The sequence below is a fragment of the Sus scrofa genome, chromosome 1 (genome assembly GCF_054392235.1).
Source record: "Sus scrofa isolate SSC_HxYL_T2T_F1_AM1 chromosome 1, Sscrofa_HxYL_maternal_Yorkshire_Landrace_v2.0, whole genome shotgun sequence".
NCBI classification, from domain to species: Eukaryota; Metazoa; Chordata; class Mammalia; order Artiodactyla; family Suidae; genus Sus; species Sus scrofa.
Genome location: NC_139383.1, coordinates 286,948,018 through 286,960,870, shown reverse-complemented (window position 1 = coordinate 286,960,870; position 12,853 = coordinate 286,948,018). Strand labels below are relative to the sequence as shown.

The 12,853-nt window shown below is 59.8% G+C and overlaps 2 protein-coding genes and 1 non-coding gene across 9 annotated transcripts in view; 2 read left to right on the top strand and 1 right to left on the bottom strand.

Annotated features, from left to right (window-relative positions):
• BRD3 (bromodomain containing 3) overlaps window positions 1-6,766 on the top strand; it is a 29,505-nt gene extending 22,739 nt beyond the window's left edge. For all 7 annotated transcript variants that reach the window (XR_014830461.1, XM_085001139.1, XM_085001177.1 and 4 more), the window contains 3 exons: window positions 2,398-2,690; window positions 3,949-4,077; window positions 5,956-6,766. Coding sequence is in view for 6 of the 7 variants with exons in the window: in XM_085001139.1 (XP_084857265.1) it covers window positions 2,398-2,690; window positions 3,949-4,077; window positions 5,956-6,071 (538 nt within the window). In the remaining variant the exon portion in view is untranslated. The remainder of the gene's footprint in view (window positions 1-2,397; window positions 2,691-3,948; window positions 4,078-5,955) is intronic.
• Window positions 2,643-2,714, top strand: MIR9812 (microRNA mir-9812). The gene has a single exon (NR_128497.1). It is a non-coding gene; the product is annotated as a microRNA mir-9812 (primary transcript).
• Window positions 6,767-11,539: 4,773 nt separating the features above from the next.
• Window positions 11,540-12,235, bottom strand: BRD3OS (BRD3 opposite strand). Its single transcript, XM_085001184.1, has one exon. The coding sequence runs from the start codon at window positions 12,082-12,084 to the stop codon at window positions 11,830-11,832; it is 255 nt and encodes an 84-aa protein (XP_084857310.1). The 5' UTR covers window positions 12,085-12,235; the 3' UTR covers window positions 11,540-11,829.
• Between the last annotated feature and the right edge of the window lie 618 nt (window positions 12,236-12,853).

Genomic DNA, 12,853 nt, shown 5'->3' with positions numbered 1-12,853 from the left:
GGCGGGGTGGGTGGGAAGGGAGGGGGCTCTGGAGGGCGCCTCCCAGCTCCCCCGGGATGGACTCAGCCACCAGCATCCGAGCTGTCACACTCCCTGGCGGAGGCCTCAGCTGCTAGTGGCTTTGGGAGCTTTTCCTGGTCCGGGCTCTGGAGTTTTCTTCGGTGGGGGAGGTCTTTGTGCCAAGTGTCTTGAGCCCCCGCATGCCGTTCCCAGCTCGTCTCTCAGGTGGAGGGTCGGGGGGTGGAGTTGCGTCTTGGCACACAGTCCACTCCCTGGTGCCCCCCGCTCCGGCCTCTGCTGAGCTGCCACCATGGCCAGGCGCTGCCCCGAGGCATTCCTGCAGCAGACGAGTGGCCGGGAGATGAGGACAGTGTGGGGGGCACTCCGGGCTGGGGCAGGCTGGGAGGGCTTCCCAGAGGAGAGGGTGACGGCTGCGCAGAGGCGCGGGATGGGGTTCCAAGCATGCGGCACAGCAGGTGCAGAGCCGCGGAGGCCAGCAGGACGTGTGGAATCCTCGTGGGGATTCCGATGACATCAGCACCACTGGGGGCCAGGCTGGGACCAGGTTGGCCGGCTCCATGCAGACCAAGGGGCGCCCTGAGGTGTCTCAGCTGAAAGCGGTCAGATCCTGGCCGGTGTGGAGAAGGGCTGAGGGGCAAGGGTGCCCCTTGAGGTTGCCGTGGTTGTGCAGGCAGGAGAGGCCGGGGTGGCCCAGGGCTGGAGGCGTGCTGCTTTGAGAACCGTTGCTGCGGCAGAACGCACAGGCCCTGGAGCCTGGGAGCAGGAGGGTGTGCGGAGCCAGGGGTTTGGGCTTCGGCCGCCGGGCGGGCGGGCAGTGGCACCACGGAGGGGGGCAGGGAGGCCGTCAAGGGCTTTCCCCTCCCCGCCACGTCGTCCCGTTTGTGGGGGAGCCAGAATCAAGTTTCCCGTTCTGTCTTGGTCTCTGGCTTTGGGGTCAGCACAGTGCTGGCCTCACGAAGGAGTCGGAAGTGTCCCCGTCTCCTTTTCAGGGGAGACGTGTGGGATTGACGGTGACTCGGACACGTGGTGGCGTTCGCCAATGAAACCGCCGGGGCCCAGAGTTTTCACTGTTGGAATCTTTGGAACCACGCATTCAGCCTTTTAATAGACGCAGGAAGGCAGGTTGTTGGTTTATTCTTGAGTCGGTTTGGGGAGTTTGTGCCCTTCGTGGCATCAGAGGTGTGTTTGTGACGTTCCCTGCCACCCTTTGAAGCCTCTCAGGGGCTGTAGTGAGGTGGCCTTTCTTTAAATCCTGGTGTTAGGCGTTTACGGCTGTTTCCTGGGGAATCTGGAGAGGGATTTTCCATTTTGTTCATTGTTCAAAGAACCAGGGTTTGATTTCATTGGTTTTCCTCTGTTTTTGTTGTGTTTGGTTTTCATTTCTGGTCTCATGTTTACTGTTTTCTCTTAACTTGATTTGGACTTAATTTGCTTTTCTTTTTCCAGCTCGTTAAAATAGAAGCCTAGTTTTTTTTCTTTTGTCTCTTTGCCTTTTCTAGGGCCGCTCCTGCGGCACATGGAGGGTCCCAGGCTAGGGGTCGAATCAGCGCTGTAGCCACCGGCCTGTGCCCCAGCCACAGCAACGCCGGATCCTTAACCCCCTGAGCGAGGCCAGGGATGGAACCCGCAACCTCATGGCCACGAGTCGGGGTTGCTCCTGCGGAGCCACGACGGGAACTCCCGAAGCTTGGTTTTAGATGCGCACGCGCGCGTGTGGAGCTGTGACGTCTTCCTGACCGGGTGACCCTCAGTGGACACAGGGTCCCTCTCTTCCCGATGTTTATGTCTCGAGTTTATGTGTCTGACGTGGTTGCAGTTGCTGCTGTGACAGTTTTCTCTTGGTTGGCGTTTACGTGGCATGGTCCCCCCCCCACCCCTTTGCCTTTGACCTCTCACTGTATCCCGAGCAGGGTCTGTGTGGACAGCGTGCCAGCCGAGTCTTGGCTCTTAGCCACTCTGACCGTCCCTTTCTTTTAATCGGCGTGTTTGGACCGTTTGTACTTCACGTAACGAACGCTGGGCACAGTGGGACTGCCATTCCCACTCCAGTGTTTTCTCTCTGTCCCCTTTCCTGCCTCCTCCTGGCTTATTTGATCGTGGAGGTGAGCCTGGCCCGTTGAGCTTGAGATGCTTGCGGGCCGTCGAGGGGTCCCGATCGCCGTGGTGGTCTCCCGGCCGAGCCCTCCCGGACCGGGAAGCCTCTGCTCTGACCTCTGCAGCAGGGTCTTCCGCCCCCGGCCCGGCTTCTCTGTCTGGGGCACCGCCTGGGGCGGCTCCTCAGGAGACCCTGGTCCTGGGGCGGAAGAGGGCTGGCCGTCGGCGGGGCCGGGGCCGGGGCCGGGCTCCACGCCTGACGCCCCTCGCCTTCCGCCTCAGACAGCCGAAGAAGGGCAGCAAGCAGGCGTCGGCCTCCTACGACTCGGAGGAGGAGGAGGAGGGGCTGCCCATGAGCTACGACGAGAAGCGCCAGCTGAGCCTGGACATCAACCGGCTGCCGGGGGAGAAGCTGGGCCGCGTGGTGCACATCATCCAGTCGCGGGAGCCCTCGCTCAGGGACTCCAACCCCGACGAGATCGAGATTGACTTTGAGACTCTGAAACCCACCACTCTACGGGAGCTGGAGAGATACGTCAAGGCTTGTTTACAGAAGAAGCAGAGGAAGCCGCTCTGTAAGTCGTCGGGCCGAGGGCTCGGCCCTGCCCCCTCCCGCCGCCCCCTCCTGTCACGCCTTCGGGCCCAGAGGGCGAAGCCAGGCAGCCCCAGGCCTGGGTGCCCATGACCGAGCTCCTCGCCCCTCTTCCTGCCTCAGGCCCGGGGCAGGCAGGGGGGTGGCGGGGGGTGCTGCAAGGACACCTCTGTCTGCTTAGCTGGGGCGGGGGGCTTGGCTGAGACTGGCCGCAGCCCCGACCCAGCCAGCGCCCTCACTCCTGCTCCCGGGCAGCGGGCAGCGCTCGGGCTCCTCTGCCTTCATCAGAGCAGACCCGACCCCTGGCTTGGCCCCCAGCCCCGTCCGTTCAGATGCTGGCTAAGGCGCTCACCCCAGGCCTCTCTGAAGACTGTTTGGGGCCTGGGTGGATAGTTGGCTGCTGGGCGGAGCAGCTCCCTGCCCGGGGTGGAGGGTCCGGAGGGTCCAGGGGGCCTCCGGGAGGGGCAGTTGTACTGGCTCAGGTTCACCTGGAAGCCGATGACTTCACTGGATGGAACAAGTCGCTGCCTGGGTCGCGGGTCCTGGGGAGGGAGAGGAGGGCGGGCGGCAGGAGACCAGGGCAGCGCCCAGCTCTGAGGGGCCCCCACGGTGACCTGAACCTGTGTGGGGTCCCTGCGGGTGCCTGGGCCTCGGTCGCTCTGGCGGGGGCAGTGGGTAGCCACCTTCTGGATGGAGCAGCACGTGACCCTCTCGCACATCTGGCCCTCGGTAAGTTGCCTGTGGACTCAGGTGCCAGTGCAGGTGTGCCAGGTGGTGGCCTGGGCTCGGGCAGAGTCTAGGCCTTGCTGAGGCTGAGGGAGAGCTGCAGTGGGAGCTCCCATTGTGGCTCAGTGGTTGACGAACCCGGCTAGCATCCATGAGGACGCGGGCTCCATCCCTGGCCTCACTCAGTGGGTTAAGGATCTGGCACTGCTGTGAGCTGTGGTGTAGGTGGCAGACGTGGCCCGGATCTGGCGTTGCTGGGGCTGTGGTGGAGGCCGGCGGCTACAGCTCCGATTCAACCCCTAGTCTGGGAACCTCCACATGCTGCGGGTGGGGCCCTAAAAAGCAAAAAAAAAAAAAACCTCTGTGTCTGGTAGGGGCTTCTTTCACATGGGCAGGGGTGCCATGTAGCTCCCTGGGGCGCATGGCATCTGCGCTGGGGGCCGTGCCTCCCCGAGGCTGCCCCGGAGCCACCGCCCCTCCCCTGCCCAAGGCCTCAGCCCCCTGCTCTTCCACAGCAACGAGCGGGAAGAAGCAGGCGGCCAAATCCAAGGAGGAGCTGGCTCAGGAAAAGAAGAAGGAGCTCGAGAGGCGGCTGCAGGACGTCAGCGGGCAGCTGAGCAACAGCAAGAAGCCCGCCAAGAGAGGTAGCCTCCGTGGGCCTGCTCCGTCCAGAGGGAGGGCGGCGGGTGGGGAGCGGGCAGCCGGCCTGGGTTTGCGTTGTGGCTCCACCACTTAGCCAGCCGTGTCTCTCTGGAGGAGGCTGTCGGCCTCCTGAAGCCTGGTTTCCTGTCTGCAGACTGGGACCAGGCCCCGGTCCTGCAGGAGGCTGGGCAGACAGGAGGCGCAGTGAAAGCCTGCCCCCTGCTCCCCGAGCTCCCGGGAAAGGGCCGCCAGCTCTGCTCTTGGGGGGCTGGAGCTTGCGGCTTGGCAGGGTCTGGGGTCCTCGGGCAGGGAGGCTGCCCCCAGACGGTAACACTCGTTCCCAGCCCGTTCCGCAGTATCCCGGGTGGAGGGAGGCTCTGACTTCCAGCCCCAGGCCTGTGCTGTGTGGACGGTGGCTCTTGTTCCAGGCGCGCCCCGGCTTTGATCCCTTGCCTCCTTGGGCTGGAGCCTGTAAGGAGGGCAGGTCCCTGTCTTCCAGGCTGCAGGGACATGGGGCCCAGGTAGTGGTCAGAGCCTGGGTCCCATCTCACCGTGGAGCAGCGGGGGCCACCGCCTTGCCCGGCCCTGCTCGCCTGGTGGCGGGGGGTGGGGGGGGCTCAGAGCCCTCACCGCTGCCACGGGATTCCGAGATCAGCCCTGGGGAGGGCGGCGGAGGTGGCTGCCTCGGACTCTCGGGCCGTCTTTCTCTCGGCCCAGCCCGCTCCCCGCCCGTCGGTTTCTCTCGGTAGACTCTGCGTCCGTCTTTTCCCGTCTCTGAGTTTACTCGGATGTGTGGACCTTAGAGTTGTTTCTGCTCCCACTTCTGACACCAGATGCGTGGGTTTCCTCACACCGGGTCTCCCGCACGAGCCGGCGTCCAGCAGTTGAGTTCAGTTCAGATGTTTCCGGCTCGGAGTCAGTGCAGACCCCACCTCAGCCGCAGCTGCACGTCCCAGGCCTCCGCCCCGTGGCGGGCGGGCTGTAAATCCGGACTGCCCGTGACCCTCTCGCGGGGTGTGAGAACGGGCTAAAGTGGCTCCCAGAACTCGGGACTCATCCGTTAAACCCGTTACGGTTTTATGTTTGTTAGGGCGGCAGGAAGAGCCGGCTGGATGGACTGGGCCCAGAGCAGCGTGTGCGGCCTCGGACCCTGCCCGCGCTTCCTCCTGGAAGCCCCCCTTTCAGGGGCTTTCAATAGAGCTCAGCCTCCAGTGCCCTCCTCTCTGCGGAGATGGGGGGCTGGCCACTGGTCCTCCTGGTGACCAGCCCTGTCCTGTGTGTGGCTCGCTGGGGCCCCGCCCTGAGTCACCCGTTCGCATAAACCCCAGGTCATAAGTGCGACCTCAAGGGCGTCCTTGCCTAACCGAAGACGCTCTTACCCCTCAGGAGACCCCAGGGCTCCAGGAGCTCTGTGCCAGGAACCAGCGCAAAGACCAGCATATTTCTCACAGCCTCCCAGTCTCATTAGTGCACTGACCCATTTCGCCAGAGTTGGTAACATCTGTCAATGACCCCTTGTGGCTCAGCGGGTTAAGGACCTGGCACAGTACCCGTGAGGTTGCAGGTTCGGTCCCTGGCCTCGCTCAGTGGGTTCAGCATCCCACGCTGCTGTGAGCTGTGGTGTAGGCCGCCGCTCTGGCTTGGATCTGGGGTGGCTGTGGTATAGACCTGCAGCTCGGATGCGACCCCAAGCCTGGAAACTTCCACAGGCCCTAAAACAAGGACAAAGGGACCAGATCAGGGGCCGGGTGGTGGCGGCACTTGTGAAGCCAGCGGGTCCCGGGAAGGCCGGCGTGGGTGCAGGTGCCGCCGGGGCGGCGCAGGGTGTCGGGGGGAGGCGAGCGGGGCCGAGCGCCTCTCACCTGCCTCGTCTCCCGCAGAGAAATCGGGCTTGGCGCCCTCGGGAGGGCCGTCCCGCCTCAGCAGCAGCAGCTCCTCCGAGTCCGGGAGCAGCAGTTCCAGCGGCTCCAGCTCGGACAGCAGCGACTCGGAGTAAACCCTGGACCCTCGCCGGACGGACCACCAGCCGCGGCCGCCGCCCCCCACCCGCCGAGCCCCCGCAGCGCCCCTGTGGTTAATAGACCACTTCGCCCCACGGTGCGCAGGTTCTCTCTGTGGCCCGGCGTCCCGCTCCCTTGCAGCTGTTGCTTTCCCAGGGCCGGGGTCGCCGTCGGGGTGTCCGTTAGGCTTTGTGAGACGCTCGAGTCTGCGTTAGGCCCTTGCCTCGTAGCCGACCTCAGCCCCGGGGAGAGGAGGACGCCTGCTCGTGCTGTAACCCGATGACCGTAGAGAAACCCGTAAGGTGTCCCCCAAAGGGTCTGGCAAACGCCCGTTTCTCACGCCCCCCCCACCCCGGTCTGGCGCCCCAGCCGGCGTGTCTCCCGAGGGCCCGGCTCTGAAGCGGTACTGCTGGCGGCGGCCGTCGGCTCGGCAGAGGGCATTTGTCTTGGTCTTTGGGGGCCCGGCTGACCCTCGTGTCGCAGGGCTTCCCCTCCTTCTGCAGGGGCCGAGGACAGACGCGCTGGCCCCGGAGGGGGGGCAGGGGGCCCTGGGGGGAGGGGGGCCTCGTGGAGTGTTCCAGATCGGTGACGTCGGGGCGCTGCTGGCAGGAGCCAGCGCAGGGGCTCCATGTGCCGCGTGCAGGTTTCCAGACACTGAACCTTTTACCTCAACTTTTAAAAAAAGGAAAAACAGAAGAAACGATTAAAAAAACAAAAAAAAAAAAAAACGGAAAAAACAAAACAACAACAAGAAAAAAACAAAAGGAGACTCTTTTTTTGTCAGGCTCAGCAGTTTTCTACGAGAGGCCAGCCCGGTGTGTGTCCCCAGCTCGTGCGCTCGGCCAGCGGCCGCCACACACTCCGAGCCATCGTCCCAAGGTCGTGTAAATATGACAACTATTTATTATCATCATTGGTCCTTTTTTTTTTTTTTAAAGCAAAGAAAAACAAAACTGCAAAAGAAACGCATTTTTTAAAAAAAGTAGCAGAGACGCAGGCCTTTTAAATGGTTTGAAGGGGGGCCCAGATCCTGCTGAACCGCGGGGCCCCCGCCTCCAGGTGCTACAGCCTCCTGTCTGCCGTGCGGTGCTCAGGCCGTCTGCGCGCTCGCGTGTCCCGGGTTGCTGGCGTTTGTGTTTCTGCTCTTGTGTGTGTGTGTGTGTGTGTGTGTGTGTGTGAGTGAGTGAGAGAGAGAGAGAGACCTTGGGAGACTTACGGGGTAGACGACTTCCAGCTGCAGCACATTCTAATTTTTAAAATTTTTTTTTGTTTGTTTGTTTCTTTCGTTCTTTTGTATTCGCTTCTGGTCTCTTTAGGACTGTTTGAAAAATAATTCAATGTAGGGACCCCCAGTTATATAATATAAACTTTGTAATCTGAGAGAAAAAAAAATGTATAGTAAGTAAATCTAAGTCTTGATTTTTAACTTTCTATTGTAAAAAAATAATAATAATAATAATATACAGAGTTTAACAGAAGGTTATGTTTGGGGTTTGTTTTTTCCAGAGGCCGCCATATGGCCTTTGAGGGCCAGGGGTGCACCATGCTGCCCGCCTAAGCTCTGAGCGGTGTGGTTTTGGCCAGGAATGCCAGGGCCCAGGGTAGGGCACCCCCCCACCCCACCCCACCCCCGGTCTCTGGGGAGGGGTGTGGCCCCCACTGCCTGGCGGGGTCTTCCAGCCGGCCGGCAGTGGCCTGGCCATGCGCTCCCTGGCCTTCTCCCGTCTTCTGGGTGGAAGCCCCTCTGGCCCCAGCAGAGGGTTCCCTCCCCGGAGGCCACACGGGCTCCCTGCTTTCCCGTTGGCACAGAAGCGGCCGGCCCCGGGCATCCTCCAGGCCCCTCTCTGAGGACCTCGCTGAGGCGGGGTTGGGTGGAGCCTGGGTGGCGCGCTCTTCCTGCCAGCAGCAGCTGTGGGTATCCTAGGAGGTGGCACTGTCTAAAAATCATAAAATCGACTCACCCTTCTGTCTAAAAACCATAACATCGACTCGATGCCACCCACCCTTCTGGCCAAGGATACCTTTGATGGGTGGGAGAACTCGGCCAGGCCGTGGGGAGTGGGTGACCGTTTTTCTTACTGCTGGTGATTCTGACATTCGGTGAGTTTTGAGCCAGTGTGTTCAACTTTTCGTTTTGTTTATATGATTTTTTTTTTTAAGTCCATGGATTTTAAACTTGGCGTTTTTTAAAGTCGCCCTGTTTTGAAAGGTGTTTTCTAAGCAGATCTTTAATGGAATCGAGAGCCTCTGAGCGGAGCTACACGCGGCAGGAGCGCGCCAGGTCCCGAAGCAGGGTGGCTCCTGGGCAGTGCAGGCGGCTGGGGGACAGACTCCAGCCGAGGGGCCCTGAGGTGCTGGGGCTCCCCTGGGATCAGGGGGGAGCTCGAGCCCCGGAGCTCAGCCCCGTGGGCGTTTCCTTATCCGCGGGTCCTGGCTCCTTCCATCTGACAGACCCGCTGGCTTCGATGCTACCGAGGGCTGGGTCCGGGCTGAGCCATCGTGGTTCGTTGGTGCTGCAGTGTTGTCAGGGTTTCTGTCCAGACTTCCAAGCTGCTTTCAAAGTGTGTGTGGTGGGGGGAGGCGCTCCTCAGCCCCCTGAATCCGCAGGAGGGGTGGTGTTTGCTGTTTGCACCTCTCCTCCTCGGACAGGCAGGGTGGCTCTAGGGCCGAGAGCCGGAGGCAGCCTCTCTAGGGGAAGGAACCCACAAGGGGTGGGTAGGTCGGCCTCGTGCGGGACATGGAGATGGCTTTGAAACACCGCTGATCCCTGGAGGCCACGGAGCAGCCTCGGCTGTCAACCGAATCCCAGAGACCCTGGCTCGCTCATCTTGCTCACCAACTGTTCAGATCCGGTTCCTTTGTTTGCTTCTGTTCTTATTCTTTTGCAATTTCCACATCTTTTGACAGTCGGGGGGGGGAAACACACCACCCACGATAAAGGGTTCGTTCCATCCCGGGTAGCGCTGTTCCTTAACTCTGGCAGAACGCTTCTGAGAAGGTTTCCTTTTTTATATTTAAAATGTTACTTTTCTGTATGATGTGCATGCGAGTTTACCGTAACTTTTCTTAAACTTTTTAGTGCCGTTTCTAGTATATTCCTGTAAATGTCAGTTACTGAAAATGAGTCCAATGTAAGTAGTTTTAGCTTGTTTATTGCAATGCTGGCCTCAACACAACAGAATAAAAATGGTAGAAAGTATTCTTTGATGTTTCTGGTAATCATGGACCCTGCTCCTGGGGCATTTGTTTTGTTTTCATAATAAAAGGAAAAAAAAAAAAGAGGTGCCTCTCTGTGCCTTTTCTTGTGCTTTCAGACCCGCCCCCCCCCCCCCCCGCCCCATTGCTGACCTGTGAAGGTTCTGCCCGGCCCCAGGCCTGAGCACACCCTCCTCAATTCCCCAAGCACGCATCCTCCTGGACCAGACCCCTGCCCCCCCACCCCCCAGGCTGAGCTCCCCGAGGACAGGGACTGAGCTGCGTCCATCTTGGAGTCCCCGGCCCCAGCCCAGGCTTCCTCGGGGCAGACGGGGTCTTGCTGCATGCTAGGCAGCTTAGTGCCAGCTGGCTGCCAGCAGCCTGGGGCACATCGGCCACCTGTACACCTGACCAGTGCAGACAGTGGCCAGCGCCTCTGCGCGTTTTAGGTTAATCCGAGGGGCTGTGAGTGTGCAGTACAAACTTTCCAGATAAGCCTCAGCAGCTTGCTTTCTTCCCAAGCAGGACTTGAAGGGCTGCAGAGATGCTGACAACAGTTATCTCCGGGGGATTCCAGTGTCAGGGCGCCTGGACGGGGCAAGCCTTTCCTGCAGAGGCCTGACTCTAAACGGGCCCGGGTTCCCCCTTCACCTCCCGGCGGTGCTGAAGGGAAACCTGCCCTCCAGCCTCGCGACGTGAGGCAGCGAGCTGGCTGAGGCTCTGGCAGCGAGCTGGCTGAGGCTCCATCAGCCAGGACCAGGCTCCGGCCGGACACGTGACCTTGCGGATGCGGTCGGACCCAGCAGTGGCCTCCTGGAGGCTGTCTGCCAACCAGCTGGCATCGTGCAGCTCAGGACATGCTCTGTACCTGGATGGCACGGAGGTCTCTGCCCACCCACCTGCGGGCTCACAGGAGCGCTGCTGACCAGACAGACATTCAAGGTGCGATGTAAGTGTCCCATCTGCACAGCTGAGCAAGGAAAGTCACAGAACCAGCCGTGTGTGCAGGACGCCGCCTCTGGAACTGATTGCATCTGCATCTGCCAAGCTGCTCACTGCCACGGTGCTCGGCACGTTTCTGCATTGGGGCTTTCGGCAATTGTTAGATATTACTGTTATTAAAAAAAATACCTGAGAGCCAAGTTAGGTTGTGGACAAACAGATAAAAGAGGAAGGAAAGAGGCCCCTATGGGAGATTTATTTAGAAAACTCCGCTCCCGCTGTGGCCCAACAGAATCGGCAGTGGCCCGGGAGTGCTGGGACGCAGGCTTGATCCCCAGCCCGGCACAGTGGATCGGGTGCTGCTGTGGCTTAGTTCATGGCTGTGGCTCGGATCTGATCCCTGGCTTGGGAGTTCTGCGTGCCACTGGGCGGCCAAAAAAACCAGAACAAAACAAAAAGCCAAAAAAAAAAAAAAAAAAGGAAACAAAACTCTGCTTTGACAAGAGACATTGCACATTTGCCCTGCCACACAGACTTGAATTACCGCAGCCAGCAAATCCTTGTAAAAAATGACTCATAAATCTGCCCACACAGGTGGGCCGAGGAGGCCTGTGTGAGATACTAGTCAACACACATCCAACACCGCACGTGGCCGGGAGCTGCCAGCTCAGGGCGGAGGCTGAAACACCGCTGGCAGAGAGTGTCTCGACCTCTGATTAAATCTGGCATTAATGCAAGCAGCGGATGTGTAACTTAATAGTTCGGGGTTTCCTTAATGCTTTGGGGATGCGTTTGCCCACAAGCCTCAAGCATGAGAAAGCTGGTTACAGAAGCCATCATGGTGGGTCACACACAGTGATCGTTTGGTAGCGAGACTCAGAATTCAAGTGCCACCGAGTTCCCGCTGAAATGCTGCTGCTGACCATTTAAGGTAAACCCATCCTGGTCCTGCAAATGGGTGTTCGACCATACAGGATGCCAGTTTCCTCAGCCTTTTCTAGGTCTGACCCATTTTTTTTTTTTTTTTTTTTGGTCTTTTTAGGGCCGCACCCGTGGCATATGGGCGTTCCCAGGCTAGGGGTCAAATTGGAGCTGCAGCTGCTGGCCTACACCACAGCCACAGCCACGCCAGATCTAAGCCACGTCTGCAACTTACGCCACAGCTCACGGCAATGCCGGATCCTCCACCCACTCAGGGGGTCCAAGGATTGAACCCTCATCCTCATGGATCCTAGTCAGGTTCGTTACCACGGAGCCACGACGGGGAGTCCCCTGACCCATTCTGTACCAGGCAGAGCGGACGCTAAAACAACCTGTAAGAATGTGAAAAGGTTGTGTGACTGGACGTCCCTCTTGCTTGCTTTATTTGGAAGCATAAGCAGAGTGGCATCCCGTCGTGCCCCAGCCTGGGCTGTGCCCGCAGCGCCCGGAAGCTCAAAATGGAGGCCAGAAGCCAAGTCCACCAGTCACCCCGACTGCAAATGGGCTGGGGCGCCATCCCTGGCATCCTGGGGTCCTTCCGCTGCAGCTCAGCCTTCACGTTCACAGCCAGGACCTCCGGGCAAGGGCTGGAGGTGGAGACAGGGCGGCGCCTGGGCTCGCTTTTCACACCAGAAGTTACATAACAGAGCAAAACTTGGACTGGCCCGTGTCCCGGGAGACCTCCAGCTTGTTTCTGTCCCGGACAAGGATGGCCTCGTTCCCGTACTGAGAGTACCACATGCTTCGGCTCCGGCTCAGGTACGTCCCAGGTGGCACAGATTCCAACTTCTGCTGCTGCTGTTGCCAAATGAGCAAGGAGGTGTCTCTGTATCGAAGCCGGGCATAGCTTTCAGACAGAGCTTTCTCTGCCAGCGGGACGCGCCCGCTCATCACTGGCGGAACCTCCCTTCTGCAAGGGAGGCCTCTGAGCCAGGCCTCGTGGACAGTCGGTGGCTTTGCAGTGGACACACGAATAAGTTTTTCAGCTGTGGGGCTTGAGGATGCCTTACCTAACTCAGTGGTAGAAACGAGAGATGCAGGCCATGTGTAGGCAGCCCCCTTACAAGGGTTCTTTGCAGGGAAACGTAAGAGGAGCCTCGGAGCATGTTCTGAAGAGACACCCAAGAACCACACGAGAGATGACAGCAAGCAGATCAGCAGTGTCCTGGCCACAGTTTCCTGGGGACAGTCAGGTATGCCCTTTATTAGGACAATGCACCCTCCGGGGGGGGGGGGGTCTTGTCAGGTGTCCACTGCAATTCTGATACCACCCCTTGGACCGCTTAACTTGAAAAGATGGATCTGAAGGGATGCTGTCCAGCGAGGCGGAAGTCGACAGCAGCTGCTCCAAGTGGCCTCTGCTGCTCTGTGCTTGGGCCGGCTTTCAGCACAGCACAGGCGCTCTGATTCTTGCCAGGAATCTGGAACCAGCATGTGTTCTGTGCTTTTTTTTTTTCCCTCTCCCCTGGCTGGTCTTCAGCTCTTCCCAAGGGGTTGCTACAAAGAAATGAACACGCTGTCATGTTGGGGAGGAAAGGGCCATGGTGGCAACAGCAGGTTCTCAACGCTCTGGGGATAAGAGCGTTAAGCCCAGCTACCAACACATTTCACCACTTCAAGGGCGCCCTGGTGAGGCAGACCCTGGGACTGGGTTTAAGGG